The 19,510-nt window shown below is 41.6% G+C and overlaps 1 protein-coding gene across 1 annotated transcript in view; it reads left to right on the forward strand.

Annotated features, from left to right (window-relative positions):
- Positions 1-1,755: 1,755 nt before the first annotated feature.
- The window catches only part of TEX26 (testis expressed 26), a gene marked incomplete at both ends in the record, with an annotated part of 34,786 nt that continues 17,031 nt past the window's right edge, over positions 1,756-19,510 (forward strand). Inside the window, 3 exons of the mRNA XM_080689434.1 lie at positions 1,756-1,816; positions 8,358-8,439; positions 15,691-15,856. Of these exons, the coding sequence (XP_080545560.1) occupies positions 1,756-1,816; positions 8,358-8,439; positions 15,691-15,856 (309 nt within the window). The remainder of the gene's footprint in view (positions 1,817-8,357; positions 8,440-15,690; positions 15,857-19,510) is intronic.

The following is a 19,510-nucleotide window of genomic DNA, read 5'->3' on the forward strand; positions in this document are numbered from 1 at the left end:
AGAATATGAAGATAAAAGGTTTTCCCATCAGTTGAGAATTCCAGTATCCATGGGGGCAGAAGACAGAGCTTAGACAGTACTGTGGAACAGGAACATGGTCCAGTGATGTAACCACCAACACGAATGTCCCTCCCCACTCCTGTCTCTTAGCCCACTTTTTACCTTGTGACCCTCCTAATTCTTGTGTGTGTGTGTGTGTGTGTGTGTGCACGTGGTACTGGGGATGGAACTCAGGGGCATTCTACTTCTGAGCCACAACCCCAGTCCTATTTTTTATTCTTTATTTTGAAACAATGTCTCACTGAGTGGTCTAAGTAGTAGCTGAGGCTGATTAGCCTCCCAAATTAGGAATAAACCTAGCCAAGGAGGTAAAATGTCTCTACAAGAAAAATTATAAAACAATGAAAAAAAATTGAAGACCTTAGAAGATGGAAAGATCTTCCATGCTTTTGAATAGGTAGAAAAAATATCAAAATGGCCATTCTTCCCAAAGTGATCTACAGATTTAATGCAATACTCATTAATTATTAAGGTCATTCCTGACTGACAGAAAAATCAGTCCTTAAGTCGGGCATGGTGGCACACGCTTGTAATCCCCGCGCTTGGGAGACAGAGACAGGAGGATGGCTTAAGAGACCCTGTTTCCAAAATTTAAAAAAGTATAAAAATAGGTCTGGGAGGTAGAAGGGTTTCCAGGAACCCCAGTACCACCAAAGAAAAAAAAGACAAATCAGTCCTTAAATTCACTTGGAACAACAAAAAATGCAGAATAGTCAAAGTGTACCACCAAGCCGGGGCCCCTCCTAATTTTTGAGTAGGATGCTATGGCTGACAATGGACAGTGTCCTCCAAAGTTCCATGTGCTAAAGGCTCGGTGTCCGGAGTGGGGCTCGTGCTAAAGGCTCCGTGTCCGGAGTGCTAGCCTTTAGTACTGTCCGGTGTCTCGAGCCTAAAGGTCCATGTGCTAAAGGCTCGGTGTCCGGAGTGAGGCTCGGTGTCCGGAGTGCTATGGACGTCGCGGTGAGGCCTAGTGGAGGCCCTCAGGGTGCAGGGACTGTAGGACCTCTGTCTCTTCCGTTCTCTGCTTCCTGGTTGGCGATACGACCACCATCCCTGACGCTCACTCCGCCATTGCCTTAGGAACACTGACATAAGGCAGCCCTGGAGCCTCACCAAGCCTCGCCCAGGCCTGTGGACTTGGACCTACAAGTCCTTGAGCCAAAATGAGCCTGTCTTTACTTCATAAGTATCCTGCGTCCGGTTTCCTGGTAGTAAGGAGAAGCAACCGATATACAGGATGCTGTTGGTTAGCACGGGACCATCGCAGAGAGGAGACTTCTCATGCTGCGCCTGTGAGTTCATCTCCTGGCTCAGTTCCTATCTGCTGCAAAGATCCCTGGCAGCTCTTCCCACATTCGCTCAAGCTGAAAGTTAGAATAGGTGAACATCTGCAGCTGAAAGTCTGACTCTGCTTTCTGTTCCATTTGCTTTTCTCCCCCAATATACAAAAGACTGGTCCGGAGACCTCATTGCAAGAACTACTAACTACATGAAAGTAAGGAGTCCAGAGGATGAGAAACATTTACTTTTCTCTGCCCCGCACCCCGCATCCCTGTGCGCAGTCAGAGACAGAGCCTGAGCTGCTGGGAACCGGACCCCGCGTCTCTATGGCGACGCGTCACAAAGCAGCGGCGCAGCGGGCTGGGTGGAGTGCCAGTGAAGCTGCACCCTCCCGCCACTGCCTCTTGGGGCAGGATGGCCCAGCCGGAGCCCAAGGCCCGATGCCCCACTCTGAGCGACCACGAGTTCCAGCCGAGTAAGACGCGGGCCCTGCCCATCTGCGGGGCGGGCTGGGGTCTTTCCTGGGGAAGGGGCAGTGTGCGGCCCAGGGTCTTTAGTTTTTAACGGTGTTGGGCCCAGCTGAGGGGAGGTGGGGAGTTGAGGAGCATGACAGGGTGTCCCTGACCTTTCCCCCTTTCTGGCCCCTCACACTCGCTTTTCCCTAAAAAGAGGGTGTTTGTTGTTGTTTGCAGGGGGGTGTTGCTTTTTTGCTTAGTTGCACTGGGGACTAAACCCAGGGATTCTATCTCTGAGCTACAATCCCAGCCCTCTTTATTTTGAACCAGGGGCTTGCTAAATTGTCAAAGCTGGCCTTGAACCTGTGATCCTCTAGTCTCAAATTCCCAATTGCTGGGATCACAGACTTGCCACTGTGCACAGCTCACAGCTCGTGGGTGCTTCTTTAAACACTTCAGGAAATGCCTGACAAAGAGAGGGCAAGAAAAAGTACTAGGACCATTCCAAAGAGAACAGGGCCAAAAGCTAAGGAACGCAGATAAGGAAGCTCGGAAGAGAACAAGCTCCTGCCAGTGTTTCCACGTCCATGTGGGGTTTGGCAAAAGCTGGGGGCTACTGGTTGCACAATGGACCAAGTGCAGCTGCAGTGACACCCCGCCCCTCCCCCTTAGCTCCCTGGTCTTCAGCTTCTAACCTAGGGGATTCCTCTTGCCTAGAGACTCTCTGGGTCTGTGACAGTGGAGAGGTTTGCCTTTGTGCTCTGCCCCCAGATGCAGCAGGTTTACCAGCTCAGCTTTTTTGGTCCGTGGCGGTAGATCTTGCTAGCTGGGACGCTCATGGCATGATTACTGTGCAGTCAGCTGCACCGTGGCTTTTCTCTTGATAGTAATGGCCCTTCGCTGCCGTCTAGCTGGGTAATCGTGGTTCCACGCTGGCGGCAGAGCAGTGAAGAATGGTTTAGCTGCGAATTCCCTGTGCTCCCACAGGAGTGAGTGCAATGTGTATTTTCACTCTGGTTTGTTCCTTTGTAAATTAAGAATGAGCAATGGAAATACTTAATTTTTACAAAAAATAAAATCGATTCGGTTTCTATGTGATATCAGGATAAGCAGAGAGACAGGGGAGAAATTGCCTCCCCAAGATCCCAGGGGGGCTCTTTTGGACTTTCTAACCACCCCATCTCCATTTCTTCCACTCCTCTCTCCCTCTCCTTGTCTTGGAATGCCAGAATCTGCCAAGATTTTCCTTTCTGGTTTCTGTCCTCTACATGAAGGGCTACACCCTGCCACAGGCTTCCATGCCAAATGGCTCCTCTTTATTTCCAGCTGAGACTTTTCTCTGAATTTTCAGAACCAAATATTCAATGGTCTACTAGACAGTCCAATTTGGATTCACAAAAGGGACTCGCCATCTGAAAAATTATACTCCTGTCCTCCTCGAACCCTCCAGACATTGAAAGTCTAGTTGGGAGGGTCCCAGCTGCGGAGATCAAGAGGGGAGGCAGCATTTGGTCACCAGGTCCCTTTGATTTGGCCTCCAATTTTTCCTTCCCCTGAGTGGGTTTGACTCTCCCCTGCCAGTCTTGGGTCACCGATGACCACTCTGTGCTACTCTGTCTTCCATAGTGAAGACAGTCACCCTCTGAAAGGTTGGCTTAATGTGCCACTGCTCAGCTGTGGCCTAAAACACACAATGAGCCTGGATATAGTGGCACGTACCTGTAATCCCAGCATTTGGAGGGTGGAAATAGGATTATTGCAGGTTGGAGGTTACCTTTATCAACTTAGCGAGATCTTGTTTCAAAATAAAAAATAAAAAAGTATTGGAAGTGTAGCATGTAGCTAGAATGCCCCTGAGCTCAATTGCCAGTACCAAAACAAACAAAAAAAATTTAAAATAAAATGAGGTGATTGATAACCATAATTGCTATTGAACAATTGTTATAGAAGTGGAGGTTGGGGGGGCCTCCTTTACAGGGTCTCACTGGGCGTGGTGGCGCCTGCTTGTAATCTCAGCATTTGGGAAGCTGAGACGGGAGGATTGCTTGGGTTCAAAGCCAACTCAGCTACTTAGTGAGGCCCTTTGCAACTCAGTGAGCCCCTGTTTCAAATTAAAGAATAAAAAATAGGGCTGGGAGTGTAGCTTGTAGGTAGAATGCCCTTGGGTTCCACCTTCAGTTCCACACACACACACACACACACACACACACACACAAAAGAAATACTTTGTAAAGTATAAGATCCACATTAGTTACTATTTTATATTTTCAACACTTACATTTTCATAATTGTGAGCACCCCTAGTAGGTCACAGTGGTTAGCAGAATAAGGCTTTAGGAGGCAGAAGGTAAAGGAGGCCTTCCCGTCCCCAACCTCCACTTCTCAGATTTATTTTCACTAGGCCACCTGCTACTTCCTCTGGGAAAGGCTGCACTCCATATTCTCCTGTTTGCCTATCAGATACCTATCAAATTAAATCCCAGCTCAGAAGCCTTCTATTTGATGAAATGCCTCCTAGACTGGCCCTGTCTGTCCCTTCTCAGCCAAGCAAAGAATCACATGCTCTTCACAGTCCCTGTGTCACGGGTCATCAGTGCAGTTTTACAGCTGAGCTCATGGGATGCGTGGCTCCTCCACTAGCCAGTGAGTTCTCCAGGGCCAGAACAATGCTCTGGGTCCCAGTGCCAAGCAGAGGAATGGTTTGTGGGAAGGGCTCAGGGCTTGTCTGCAGAAGGAACAGAAAATGAGAGAAGGAAAAAAACAACCAGAAAGACAGACAGACCCACAGGTGGATGGATGTGGAACTACAGAGAAAGACATTGGGATATTTATCTACAAAAGAGAGAGACAGAAGAAAGAGGTGATGTGCAGAGAACACATTTTCTGGAAACAGAGCGTGTTTAGGATGCTGTGATGATGAATTATTAAATGAACATTTCTGTTAATGAATGGGATTGATCTCAGTAATCATCACTGGCAGCCAAAAGTAGGGAAATGCAGACCTGAAAAAAGGGTTGTCATAAGAAAAATCAGTAAACACAAAATTAAAGAGAGATGCTGGAAATCAAGTGTGCCTTCAGGTGGGTCAGGATTAAGGAGCAGAAGGGAGCCCCTGATCTGGGCTTAGGTGACTTGGGCAGGGGCAGGCCCGCTTGGCCTGAGGTCCTGACAGCAGCCAGGCCTGCTGCTCCTCTTCCTGCAGCCTCCTGCAACAGACACTTAGCCAGCCCCGGCAGCCAGCCCAGCCTGACCCCAGAGAAGGAAAGGCCCCAGAGAGGGACAGGGAGAAGTGTCACTTGCTGAGTGGGAGGTGCTTCTAGAAGTCTGCTTGGCCAAGGGTTTCAAGGCCTATCTGGACCTAACCAGAAGGCAAGCTGTACTAGGTTAGTGGTGTCTGCCTTAGGTCACTGAGAGCAGAGGGAAGAGTGGTCTCTCCGCACAGATCCTTCCAAAAGCCCAACGCAGAGGTTCCAATCGGGTTACAGCGGCTTAAGAGCAGCACACCTCTTCTTCCCTCCTGTCCTCATTCCAAATTCTTTTCACAAAGAACATTTAATTTTCCTATTGCAATAAAATTCTTTCAAGCCTAAGTGATTCACACCAAAGCAGGAGTCTCAAAGGATTTTGGCAAGATTTCAGGTATCTGGCCGGGTATACTTTTGATGGACATGGAACTTGACCCAGTGTGAAGGTAGCAAGGAACAGTCACAGCAGATTTGGCTGCCTGCCTGGAGCCGAGGGCCTGTTAAATTAAAAGCAAGACCTGGCTGGGAGAGATGAATATTACAGAGTTTACAGATGATAGAAACCATCAGTGTACGGCCAAGGCTCCTTATGTTAGATACGGGCAGAGTGCTTTTAAGAATATATGGAAATTGAAAAAAAAAAGATACTTTAGAGCAATTTTAATAGGCTATATGAGTGGGAACAAATTCAAGCAATGAAATGGTTACAGTAACCTAGGGATGCGGTGATAGATCCTAGACAGCACCATTTATTAAGGAATTAGAGCTCAACCCAGGCTTTAATGGAATGTAAAAATCAACAGATAACTGCCTCATAAAAAAATTGAGAGAATGAGCCAGGCGTGGTGGCGCACGCTTGTAATCCCCGTGCTTGGGAGGCTGAGACAGGAGGATCGTGAGGGTTCGAAGCCAGCCTCAGCTACTTAGTGAGGCTCTCAGCAACCTAGTGAGACTCTGTTTCCAAATAAAATATAAAAAAGGTCTAGGAGTATAGCCCGGAGGTAGAAAGCCTCTGGGTTCCACCTCCAGTACCACCAAAAAAAAAAATTTTTTTTGAGAGAATGACTAAATTTTAAATTTAAAAACATACGCTAGTCCACTCTTATTCAAAGAGATATAGTTCCAAGACCTCTAGTAGATGCCTAAAATCATGGAAAGTGTTGTGATACCATGAGACAGCAACCCTGCCACTAGCGGAGGGTAAATACACGGCTTCCATACGCTTCACAAAGGAATAATTCACACCCAAGAAGGATGGTGCACAATTTAAAATGCATACATTTCTAATTTCTGAAATTTTTCTTTTAATATGTTTGGACCATAGTTGACCACTGATATCTGATACTGTGAAAATAAAACTACAGATTAAGGAGGAACTACTGCGTTCTCAAGAAATTTGGTCGTATATATATTGTTAAGAATAGGGGATTGGGGCAGATCAGGACCGATGCTGCTGGTGTCTAGCCTCATGGTAAATTCTCAGTGTGCTTCTGGATCCATTCTGCAGTGTTTGCCCCTCCCTTCTCTGGAAGCACTTCCTTCTGTTGGCTTTCAGGACACCAGGCGCTCCTGCTTTCTCCTGGCCTGGCTGACTTATTTTCAGCCCCTTGACTGGCTGCTGCTCCTCTTGACCTTGGGTGCCTTGGGACTTCTCTTCCTACTCTACTCCCTCCTGGACACTCCCACCCACTCCCAGGACTTCACTACCTTCCATGTCCTTGAATTCTGCAGTCTTTACAAAGCATGAATTAGTGTTGTATCACATGAGTGGGAGAGTTTTCCATAGGATAGTGACAGATCTAAGAACAGGGACACTTTGTGTAACATGAGCCCTCTTCTTTCTTTTCTTTTTCTTCTTCCTTCCTTTCTTTCTCTCCCTTTTCTTTCTTTCTTTCTTTCTTTCTTTCTTTCTTTCTTTCTTTCTTTCTTTCTTTCTTTCTTTCTTTCCAGCACTAGGAATGTGACCCAGGGGCATTCTACCTCTGAGCTACACCCCCAGCCCTATTTTTATTCTTTATTTTGAAACAAGGTCTCACTTAAGTTGCAGAGGGCCTCACTAAGTAGCTGAGGCTGGCTGCAAACCTTAGATCCTCCTGTCTCAGCTTCCCAAGTACTGGGATTACAAGCTGCATCACCACCCCTAGCTCATGAGCTCACTTTTATAAAATAAAAGGGCAAGAACAAAATTCCATATGTTGTGTGTGTGTGTGTGTGTGTGTCTCTCTATATATATATACATATATATATAATATATATATATATATATACTATCTATCTATCTATCTATCTATCTATCATCTATCTATCTATCTATCCTACTGGTGTCTAGCCTCATGGTAAGTTCTCAGTGTGCTTCTGGATCCATTCTGCAGTGTTTGCCCCTCCCTCCCTCCTCTGGAAGCACTTCCTTCTTATGTAAATACACTTTATGTGACTACACTACAATTATACCCACATGTAAATAAATATGGAAAGAAACAGTATTGTTGTCAGGGGCTAAGAGGAAGGAGGCTTTGAGAGAGGAAGAGGAGGAGAAGGTAGAAGTGGAGTAGGAGGAGAAGGTGGAGGAGGAGGGGGAGGAGGTGGAGGGGGAAAGGGAGGGGAAGGTGAGGAGGAGGAGGGGGAAAGGTGGTTTCCTGGCATACCTGATATGATCCCCCTGCATGTAAAATCATTCCATGTGTGACAGATATACCTAATGTGGTTCTTTTTGGTCACCAGAACATAATAATGGTCATTTGAAGATAAGATTTCTGCCAGGCATGGTGGTGCATACTTGAAATCTCAGTATTTAGGAGGCTGAGACAGGAGGATCACAGTTTCCAGGACAGCCTCAGCAAGTAGTGAGATTCTCATCAACCTGGCAAGACCTTATTTCAAAGTAAAAATAAAATAGGGCTGGTGGTGTAGCTGAAAGGTAGAATGCCTTTCAATTTCTGGATTCAATTTCTAGTAATACACACACACACACACACACACACACACACACACACACACACACAGATAGGATTTCAAATGAACTTTCTTCTTTATGTTTTATTTAACATATGGCTTGAAAACATTAAAATAACATTGTAACTACTCAGCAAAAACTATAGACCTATATTTTTATTTGGTGTAAACTCATATAATTAAATTGAGCTTCCTGTTTTTCCTATTCAAGGCCCTAAGTTGGCCTTTATGGCTTTTTAGACACTGAAGTAAAGTCACTATCCAAAATGTTTTTCTGTTGAGAAGTTATCTTAATTGTTCAACAATGTTGGATTGAAATATGCCAGTTTGCCACATTTAAAACTTCTTTATTCTGCTTTAGCAGGTGGTACCGACTGGGATTCCTACTCTACCACCATGAAGACGGCTTTCACGCACAGAACTGGAGCAGTGCCCGCGCCGATTCGGTAGGTCCCTCTTCGGTCACGTTGATAGACACGCTTCACTTTGTGCTTTGTCTTTTATTATTCAAAACAAATAGAGTAACTGAAGAAGGCTTACAGAAAATGTACTGATAGGCTCCATTGTGCACACAGTGCTCCCATCCAAGTATGCAGAGTTCCTGCTCTCAGCAGCAGACAGACCTCCTACAGGAGAACCAAGAACTCTGCCACACTGGCTTTTTATGAAGCTACTGATTTTTTTTTTTTGCATTTACTTTTTTATTAATGTCATAATATTTCAGTTGGTCATTCTTTAAACAAAATAATACATTTCTAGAACATGAAGAATCAAATTATGTGTATAGTCTATGAAAGAGAAAAGAATAAAGTTGCTTGATTAACACAGAGATCAATGCATGACCTTGACATTATTAGTATAATTTATATAAATTTACCTAGTTATGGGACCATTCTTTTTCTAACAAGTATATTTCATTAAATTAAAACTAAATTACAGTCAGGCATTGTGGCACATGCTTCTATTTCCAGCATTTGGGAGGCTGAGACAGGAAGATCACAGTTCATGGACAGCCTCAGCCGCTTAGAGAGGTCCTCTGCAATTCAGTGAGACTCTCCAAATAAAGAATAAAAAATAGGGCTGGAGGTGCAGCCCGGAGGTAGAGTGTCCCTGCATTCTATACCCAGGAACTCGAAAAAATAAATTACAATATATTACTAAAATTAGGATAAATTCCCTAAGTTGTAATAAAACTCTGTCAAGCATCTACTGCTTATTGTGGCTTAGTATAGACCCAGTGTAGAGGTTAATAGGACATTACTACCTAAACATTGTGTATGAGTTGAGCCCACTCCCTAACATAGAGAAGGCATGTAGAGAGTACTGAGTGAACAGACAAGTGGCTGAATGAATCTCCCTGTCACTGCCATCACCAGCACAGCTCCCGGAAGCTGGGAGGAGCCGGCAATCCCTACATCCACGCCGCCACCCCTTCAGTTACTGCTAGCTTGCAGCTGCTGCTCCCATGACCTGCAAGCTGAAGGCTACAGGAATTTCCAGCCCTATGTTGCCTCTCTGAGCTGGACAGTAGGTGAGGGAGAGGGCTCAGGACAGCCCTGCTCCATGCTTCCCTGGGTGGTGTGAGGTCAGCATATGGACCCTCCATTCCCTGTGTTTACTCTGAATCGTTTCTAATACAGAGGCTCTTTCCCCCTTAAAAGTTCAAGTTAGGAAGAAGTCAGATGGGTTATTGGCAAGTCCATGGCTCACCCTTGTTATCCCTGCTCCCCCAGGCTAGTAAGAAGCCAGCCATGCCTGCTCAGTTTCATGGTTGGTGAAATGGGATGCTGATCACTTCTGAAGAGGTTAAAAGACTGTTAAAAGAACAGCGGGTGCAGGGTAGAGCACAGAGAAGTTCCTCAGTAATTTTCACTTACCCCCCCCACCAAGTAAAATATATGATAATCTTTAAAACATGCAAAGCTGCGAGACTCCCAATCCCTGAGATGCTGGTTATTGACCTGGCCACACTACCTCCTTTAACTGAGATTTATCATCCGACTGATACACAGGCCAGTTCACAGACAGGATCAGAAGAAGCAGCAATTGGGATGGAAGCCAAAAGCAAAGAAGCACTTGGAGAGTCTAAGTCAGTGGTCCTCAAATTTCATATTTTAAAAAAGTTCTCATAGAAGTTTTTAATATATTTAAGTAGTTCCAAAAGATGAAACGTTCCTAAATAGTAATAGTTTAAAATAAAGCTTGAAAATACAACCAATGGGCACTCTAAATGTCCTAGTAAATTAATATGCACCATCATTCTTTTTATTTTATTTTATTTTATTTTTGGTGATACTGGGGGTGGAACCCAGAGGCTTTCTACCTCTGTGCTATACTCCAAGACCCATTTTATATTTTATTTGGAAACAGGGTCTCACTAAGTTGCTGAGAGCTCACTAAGTATCTGAAGCTGGCTTTGAACCTACGCGATCCTCCTGTCTCAACCTTCCAAGCGTGGGGATTACAAGTGCGCCACCACGCCCGGCGCCATCATTCTTTTTAAAAGATATTCAAACAAGTTCTTTGATCATTTATTTCAATTTTTTTTCTGGATTCTTTTTTCCTCATTCCACTTTCTTGAGTGAATTCTTCCCTGCTGTAACATATTTATGTTTGCAAGAAACTTACTGACCCCTCTATTGTACTTCTTTGCAACTACTTTAGTATTTTAGCTGAAATAAATTTTAAACACGTTAATGTGACCTGTACATGTGTGTGTATGTGTGGTACTGCGAATTAAACCCAGAGGCATTCTATTTTTGAGCTACAGCACTATTCCTTTTTTATAATTTTATTTTGAAACAGGGTCTTACTAGGTAGCTGAGAGTCTGGCTAGGTTGCTTAGGCTGTCCTCAAACCTGGGATCCTCCTGTCTCAGCTTTCCAAGTACTGGACCTTAAGTAATGAGTTACCACAATCATTTTAGTTACATAATTTGTCAGAGCAATAAATATATTGCAATATTAATAATTACTAAATATAAAAAGTGATTTTTTGAAACTACATTTTTTTTTTCTTGACATGTGCTTTACTATGTTACCCAGGCTGTCTCAAACTTCTAGGCTCAAGTGATCCTCCTGCGTTAGCCTCCAAAGTGGCTGGAACTACAGGCATGCACCACCGTGCCCGGCTTGAAACTGCTTCTTAATGAGATAAATGGGACTGTTTTGTTTTCAGCGAGATTATATATGTGATTTTGAGTGGTGGTGTTTTTTTGTTTTGGGATTTATTTATTTATTTATTTATTTATTTATTTATTTATTTTGGTGGTACTGGGGTACCTGGAAGCCCTTCTACCTCTGGGCTACACTCCCAGACCTATTTTTTTATTTCTTGGAAACAGGGTCTCTTAAGGCAACGCGGCTGACATCTAACCTGCGCGATCCTCCTGTCTCCGCCTCCCAAGCGCGGGGATTACAAGCATGCACCCGGCAGGTGGTGGTGTTTTTTGAATGACCCATATGCAACGTAAATACTTTTGCTCCTCTTTTTCTTTTTCCAGTTTATAGCTGCTGGTACTAGGGAAGTTTATTTACACATATAAATAAGTAGATATGAATGAAAGGAGTTTCGGTGTAGCAAAGTCGTCAAGCACTCTGAACTCCTTTGGAGTTATATTCCAGAAATTGTAAGGTGATTCTTAGTGACTGATGCTCTGACACCCTGGTAGGGTGCTCCTTCAATTTTACTGAAACCAAGTAATGAAATGATTTGTCACCCTTTATCAAGTTATTCCCTATCTCAATTTTTAAGAAATATACCTAAAGGCACAACTTAAATGACTGTTAAATTACCCATCGCTCTCCTGAAGGCAACCTGTTTGGTATTACATACTCAAAAAGGACTTGGGAAATAGAAACATTAATTTTATTTTTTTTAGAAACATTAATTTTAATAAGTGTTTTCTGATATAATCTTGTTTTAATAAAAGCCTTTTATCATCACATACTTTAAATATCATTTTGTCAAAATCTGAGAGCCGAAGACTTAACTCGTACAGTTTACACCATCTATGAGTAGTTGGTTAAATCAATCCTGTTGTCAAACCAATGAGCTAAGTTAGGTTTACTTCATGTAAAAGTAAAATCCACCTAAACTTTCAGCTCCTATAAGAGCTAATATACAGTTTGAGGAATATTATGAAAATTACTGAAAAAATAAATTATGGGATACATATTTTAGGGAAGAATATGAAATTAGACAGGTGTAAAAAGATTCATCTGGTAGGGAAAATTATAGACAAATAATGAAAATAATGCAATGAAATGTGTAACTTTTAAGTGAAGAGAGGAATATTATAATAATTTGATTTCTGTTAGTTAAATATGTCATCATATATATGCAACTCTGGTACTTGACTTTCAGGAATTATTAAATAGAAATCACATATGAACATCAGAAACTATTTTATCAGTTTGATTTAGACATCAAATCAAACATTTCCTATATATCTAATGAAAGAGAGCTGGGTGTGGGGCCGCACGCTTGTAATCCCTGAGCTTGGGAGGTGGAGACAGGAGGATCGTGCAGGTTCGGTTAAGCCTCTCTGGCTTAAGAGACCCTGTTTCCAAATAGAAATATAAAATAGGTCTGGGAGTGTAGCCCGGAGGTAGAAGGTAGAAGGGTTCCATCCCCAGTACCACCGAGAGAGAGAGAGAGAGAGAGAGAGAGAGAGAGAGAGAGAGAGAGAGAGAGATAGTTATATAGTGTGAAAATTAGTCTGGAAATTCAGCATGCACTTTTACTTATTGTTAAACATTTTCAACATAAAGGGAAATGAGGACTGACTACTTTGGAGGAAATATTTTGTAATGAAATTGGATTAAAAATAAGATTTAAGTCAGATGCAGTGACACACACCTGTAATGCCAGTACTTGAGAGGCTGAGTCAGAAGGATGACAGGTTCAAGGCCAACCCATAATTTAGCCAGGGCCTGTTTCAAAATGAAAAAAAAAAATAGGGTTGAGCTATAGCTCATAGGTAGAACACACTGGGTTCACTCCCTAGTACCTCTAAAAGAAAAAAAGATTTAAAGACTTTACTGAATGACGAATACAAAATCTGGGGGGAAAAAAACTACAAGATTTTTATCTACCAGTTTTATCCAGTTATCTTTAAAAACGTGGTGTCCCAGAAAAGATTCTAGTTATATTTAACGCGATCATCATCACCCAACTGTACTGCATCCCCTCTTCAGACTTCTCTCTAGCTAATCATATTGCCCAGGGATTTTTTTTAAAGCTGCAAGAATGCTTATCTTGAAATGCATGAGGAAAAGAGCAATTTTAAGCATTCTACATTCTCAGCTGCCTCTTCTAAAAGATGGATGAACATTTTATAATTGTTAAGAGATAGAAGACTAGACTGTACTCTGAAGCATGCTGTCTATTATGTACTGAAATCCCTAAACAACCTCCCCACCCACCAGGCGGTGACATCCTGGTTACAGCTTGGTCCCTCGCTCTCTATGGAAACTCCCAGACACCGATGGCCTGACGAGGCCTGGGTGAGTGCAGGAAGACTGAAGGACAGGAGGCCTCCCTGCAGTCTTCTGGCCCAGCTCCCCTGCCCTTTCAGCTGGAGTGTGATGTTGAGAGGCAGGGCTCCTTAGCATGATCCTGTGTTGACAGGTGAAGGGAAAGCCAGGAAGGAGGAGTGGTCAAGACAGACAGGACCTACATAAATGTGCAGGTCTGTTCCCAGGCAGACATGATTTCTATAAGAGTATATTGAGAAATCAAGGTCTGAAAATTAGTTCTTTTTTTTCTTGGTACTGGAAACTATACCCAGAGGCATTCTACTTCCCAGCCACATCCCCAGTTCTAGTTTTTATTCTGAAACAGGGTCTCACTAGGTTGCTGAGAGTTCAAGTTCCTGAGGCTACCCTCAAACCTGCTATCCTCCTGTCTCAACCTCCCCACATACTGAAATTACAAGTGTGTGACACCAAACCTGGCTTGAAAATTAATTCTTTTCTTTTCTTTTCTTTTTTTTTTTTGGTACTGGGAATTGAACCCAGAAGCATTCTACCTCCAAGCTATATCCCTAACCAATTTTATTTCTTATTTGGAAACAGGGTCTCATTAGGTTTCTGAGAGCCTCGCTAAGTTGCTGAGGCTGTTCTTGAACCTGCAATTCTCCAGTCTCAGCCTCCCAAGTACTAGGATTTTAAGGGTGCACCACCATGCCCAGCTGCGGAAAATTAATTCATTTAATTTTGAAGGACATAATTAATTCATTTAATTATTTTGAAGCTATTTCTGAAGGAATTTCTTTAAAGTTGGCTGTGGTGGCACATGTCTGTAATCTCAGTTCTTGGGAGACTGAGACAGGAGGATCACAGGTTCCAGGCCAGCCTTATCAACTTAGCTGAGACCCTGTTTCAAAGTAAAATGTAATAGGCTTTGTAGCTCAGAGTTAAAATACCCTGGATTCAACTACCACTAACACACACACACACACACACACACACACACACACACACACACTATCACAGCACTATTTGTGCTGTGTCCCTTTTGAAAAATATCTCAGTTTACATCTGAATGGCAGGAAAGTAATCAATCATACAGGTGCTTTCAAACTTCAAAATATTTGTTTCTTTGGAACACAATATGAATCTGCCCAGCCTTGTTTTATTTTATTTTATTTTAAGCCAATATAAACTATTTTAAACACATCCAAAAGAACAAACAGTTAATCCCCAGCTATCACTCACCTATAACAACCACCTAAAATAATTTTAGATCTCTCTCCAGTCATCTTTCTCATGGACTATATCCAAATTCCAGGTATTGAACCATTTTGATTCTTTTTGTATGTTCCAAGATAAAGATGCTTTAATATATATATATAAATAATACCATTATCTTACCTTTAAAAATCAATTCCCAAATATCAAAGAGCAAATCAGTAGCCAAATTTCCCCAATAATATCCTAATTTAAAAAGTGGTTTAAAATGAAATCCAAATAAAATCCATACATTTGGTTATGATATATCATTCGTTTAATTTACAGATCCCTCTTCTGTTTCCCTTCCTGATAATTTCTTTGCTGAAGAAATAGGATTATTGTCCTGGATTTCTTCTGATCCCATCCCTATCATGTCATGTCACTTAATATCCTCTATCCATGTCATTTCTATAAGTCAATATTCTAGAGACTTGGTCTCATTCAGATTCCATATTTTGGCAAATACATTTAACAGGTGGTGGTGTATATATCCACCTGAAAACATAGAATCTGGTGACCTCTCTTTTTTTATCTCTTTGACATCACTGGCCATTACCTAGATCTACCATATTTTTAGGGACTTGCAAACCAAAAAATGAATATCCTAACTGGTATACTTCTTTTGTCAGCTGGAAGATGTCTGTAGAGAGAAACTTCTCTTCATCAACTGTCTGGTTGCAGTGAGGTACCTTTTGTGCATGAGATTATCTAGCTCTTCACAAAAATTAATAAAATTAATTTAGATGATCATTCTTCTAAATTTCATTTTAGTCCTTCTGTACTTTTATTGGGAGCCATCCTAAGTTACAAAATTATTTCTTATGGAGACAATCTAAAAATTATATTTGGCATCAACTTTTAGGCTAGTCAATCTTTGAAAAATAAAATAAAATGACTTGACATGTGCACCATTGTGAGATTTGGCACTTAATCCTTTATTCTAACTTCTACTCTTTTTTGTAGTCAAAAAAGTATCAGAAGATTAGGATATGCTTATTCACTTAGTGATCCTATTCAAAATCAGACACAATACAATGATGAGTATGTTTGGAAACCATATTCTAAAGAAAATTTCATGGAAAATGCTACTATAACAGGAGTCGGGAGCTACAAATTTCATCCCAAACAAGTAAGACAATAGTTGCATATCTTTGTTTTTTTTTTAATTTTTTATTGGTGCACTGTATTCATACATCATAGTGGGATACAAACTTTTGTAGACATACATGCACACATCGCCCAGTCAGCCCCCACCCGATCCCCACGCCATTCTCTCCCCATCCCTCCCTCCCATGCTTGGCTTAGTGGTTGACATCTAGTATTATAGCAATTTATCCAAACTTAAAAATGATAATATCACATAACAGTTTCATTTGTCTGATACCAAGCTTTTGATGACTTAAAGATAACATTTCAATATTTCTTTTTACTTTCTTTCTTACCAGAGAATATTTTTTTTCTATTTTTTTTTTGGTGATACTATCATATATTTATATATTTATTTTTCAGAAAAAAAATCTATCCTAATATGGAATATGGACTCTAGATATCCACAACGATCTTGAAAAAGAACAAAGCTAGAAGATATATATTTTGATTTCAAACCATATAAAGCTACAATAATTGAAACAGTGTAGTACTGTTCTAAAGGCAGATATATAAACCATTGGAGTTAAATACAAGCCTAGAGCTAAACTCTTCCCTATATTGTCAAGTTATTTTTGACAAGGTTTCCACGAACATTTGGTGGTAGAAATAATAATCTTTTAACTAAATATTGTTCAAAAATAATAATTACATGGAAAAGAATAAAATTGGACCCTTACCTAATCCCATATACAAATATTAACTCAAAATAGATAAAAGACCTAAATATAAATCTTAAGACTATAAACTTTTAGGAGAAAATCTGGGTCATAAAACCTCACAACATTGAAATTGGCAGTGATTTCTTGGATATGATTTCAATGGCACAGGCAACAGAAGAGTATACAAACTCCCTAAAAAATAAAAAAAATATATTGTATATCCAAAGACAATGTAAACAGAGTTAACAGTTACTAATAGAATGGGATAAAATATTTCCAAATGCTTTATCTGAAGGTATATTAATATTCCAACTAGAAATCCTAAAAATTAACAATAAAGGCAAACAATATAATTTAGAGATAGGTAAAAGACTAACATAAGTAATGAATCTCCACAGATAACCAATCTTAGTTGTCTGTTGGATGGAAAATCTTATTTCTCTGGTTCTGGTGCGTGTTACCTATTTCTTCTTTGTAGTTAATCTCTGTGAGTATTTTCTCTAGCGCTGGTTTTGAAGACATAAATTCCTTCAGTTTCTGTTTGTCATGGAAGCTTCTTATTTCTCCATCTAATTTGATAGAAAGTTTTGCTGGGTAGGACATTTTTGGCTGGAAGTTGTTTTCTTTCAAAATTGGGAATATGTTACTCCAAGCCCTTCTGGCTCTCATGACTTGGTTTGGGAAGTCTAGAGTGATTCTAATTGGTTTGCCTCTGAATGTCACTTGGCCCTTTGTTTTTGCTGCCTTTAAGATGCTCTGCTTGGCTTCCACATTGGTCATTTTGACAATTATGTGTGGTGGGGACCCTCTTCTCCAATCCTGTCTAAAGGGAGTTCTATAAGTTTCCTGGACCTGTGTATCAACCTCTTGCTCTATATTTGGAAATATTTCTGCTATTACTTCCTTGAAGAGATTGTTGATCCCTTTGGTTTCACTTTCTTTTCCCTCCTCTATTCCAATTATTCTTAGGTTAGCTCTCTTAAAATGGGCCCATATTTCTTCAATATCAGATTCCTGCTGTCGGATATTTTTTTCTAGATTAGAAACTATGCGTTCATTTTTGGATTGATCATCTTCTAAAAGCGAGATTCTGTTCTCCATGTGGTCTAATCGGTTGTTTGTGCTTTGAATTGAGGTCTTTGCTTCATTAATTGCATCCTTTATCTCTTTTTGACTCTCTCTGAGTTCTTTTCGAAGCACCTCTATTATTTCTACTGTTATTTTCCTGATTTGATCTTCTAGAAATCTCTGATTTTCTGTTTTATCGGGTTCTGATGTTATGGTGTTGTGTGCATTCATTGCTCCAGTATTATTCCTCTTTCCCATGATTTCAGAAGTTTGTGCCTTCTCTGGGTTCTTCCCTTGGGTCACTATGACTTCATTTAAGGTGTTCTGGATCTCGAGTCAGTAGTATCTCAGACCCCACTACTCCTTTACTGGGTTGTATCACAGAGTCTCCGACCCAGAGAGTCGATAGAGGCTGCTTTAGACTTTGGGTGGTGCCAGGTTGCATGTTCTCTTATGGTGTGATATCTCTGCCACCGCCACTCCCCGACTGGGTCAAGTCCCAGGGAGTACAGTACTGGGATTTCTCCTCTGTGGCCCGCAATTTGACTCACTGTTTTTGAGTACGCAGATGTAGCCGTACTGAACTTGGTGAATTCGCTGCTGCTGCCGCCAGTGGCAATATGGCGCTGCTGCCACGCCCTCGGCCGTGAGGCTGGAGTATTTCTTCTTGGTTTTGATTTCCACTCTGAATTTCTGCAGCGTGTGCTGAGCTCAGCCACTGGGAGCTTTAGATGTTCCTTCGCCAAGAAATCCCGCCTGGCTGTTCCGCAGTGGCTCACCTTGGCTTGCTGTAGCCGTCCGGTGAAATCGCCACTGCCGCCGGTAGTATGGCGCTGCTGCCGCTTCCTCGGGGGTGAGGCTGGTGTATCTCCTCTGTGGTTCTGAGCTCTGTTCTCAGTTCGCTTTCTCTCTGGAGCCTGGTGATTTTTTTGTTTCTCTGGTGATGGTGTTTTCTGGCTATGAAAGGCGCTGATTTTGTGGTAATGGAGATTGGTTGTTAGCGGGGCTCTTAAGCCCCGCTTTTCTCGGTCGCCATCTTCCCGGAAGTCGCATATCTTTGAATTGAGAACTGTATTAACAGTCCATGAGAGGATGAATATGTCTCAATGACCTCCCCCTTCTTCTCCTTCTTACACTATTTCCTGCCTATCTTCTCATCTTCATTCCTAACCACTTCTCATCTATCTCCTAGTTTAAAAAAAAATGGATAGCCTCAGCAATTTAGCAAGACCATTAGCAACCTAGAAAGACCCTGTTTCAAAAACAAAAATAAAAGGTGCTAGAGAAATAGCTTGAAGATAGAACACCTCTGGGTTCAATGCCTAGTACAAAAAAAACATTGAAGTGAAATTCACATAATATAGAATTAACCGTTTTAATATGAACAGTTCACTGGCACTTAGTATATTCACATAGTTGTGTAACCACCACCTCTCTCTTGTAGAAATTTTCATCTCCTCAGAAGAAACCCCATATTTATTAAACAATTACTTCCCCTTCCTTGTCCCCTGGATCTGGGAAACCACCATCTGCTTTCTCTCTGTATGGATCATCCATGTTGGATGTTTTATATATGCAGTCATATGATAGGTAACTTTTTGTGTTTGACTTCTTTCACTTAGCATAACATTTTTGAGGTCAACTTAGGTTGTAGCAAATATCAGAACTTCTCATTACTGAATAATGTGGATGGACATTTGGATCAACTACACCTTTTGGCTATTGTGAATGGTGCTGCTATGAACAAACATGTGTGAGTTCTTATGTTCAGTATTTTGTTTTGTGCATCCTCAAACCTCCCTGCCTTTTATTACTGTTACTTCCCTCTTTGAATGCCTCTCTCCTGTCCATTAAAGGGAACTGTTCTATATTTCTTCAAGGCTGAGCGTAAAAACAGCCATCTCCAA

This window comes from Muscardinus avellanarius (assembly GCF_963383645.1).
Source record: "Muscardinus avellanarius genome assembly, chromosome: 2".
NCBI classification, from domain to species: domain Eukaryota; kingdom Metazoa; phylum Chordata; class Mammalia; order Rodentia; family Gliridae; genus Muscardinus; species Muscardinus avellanarius.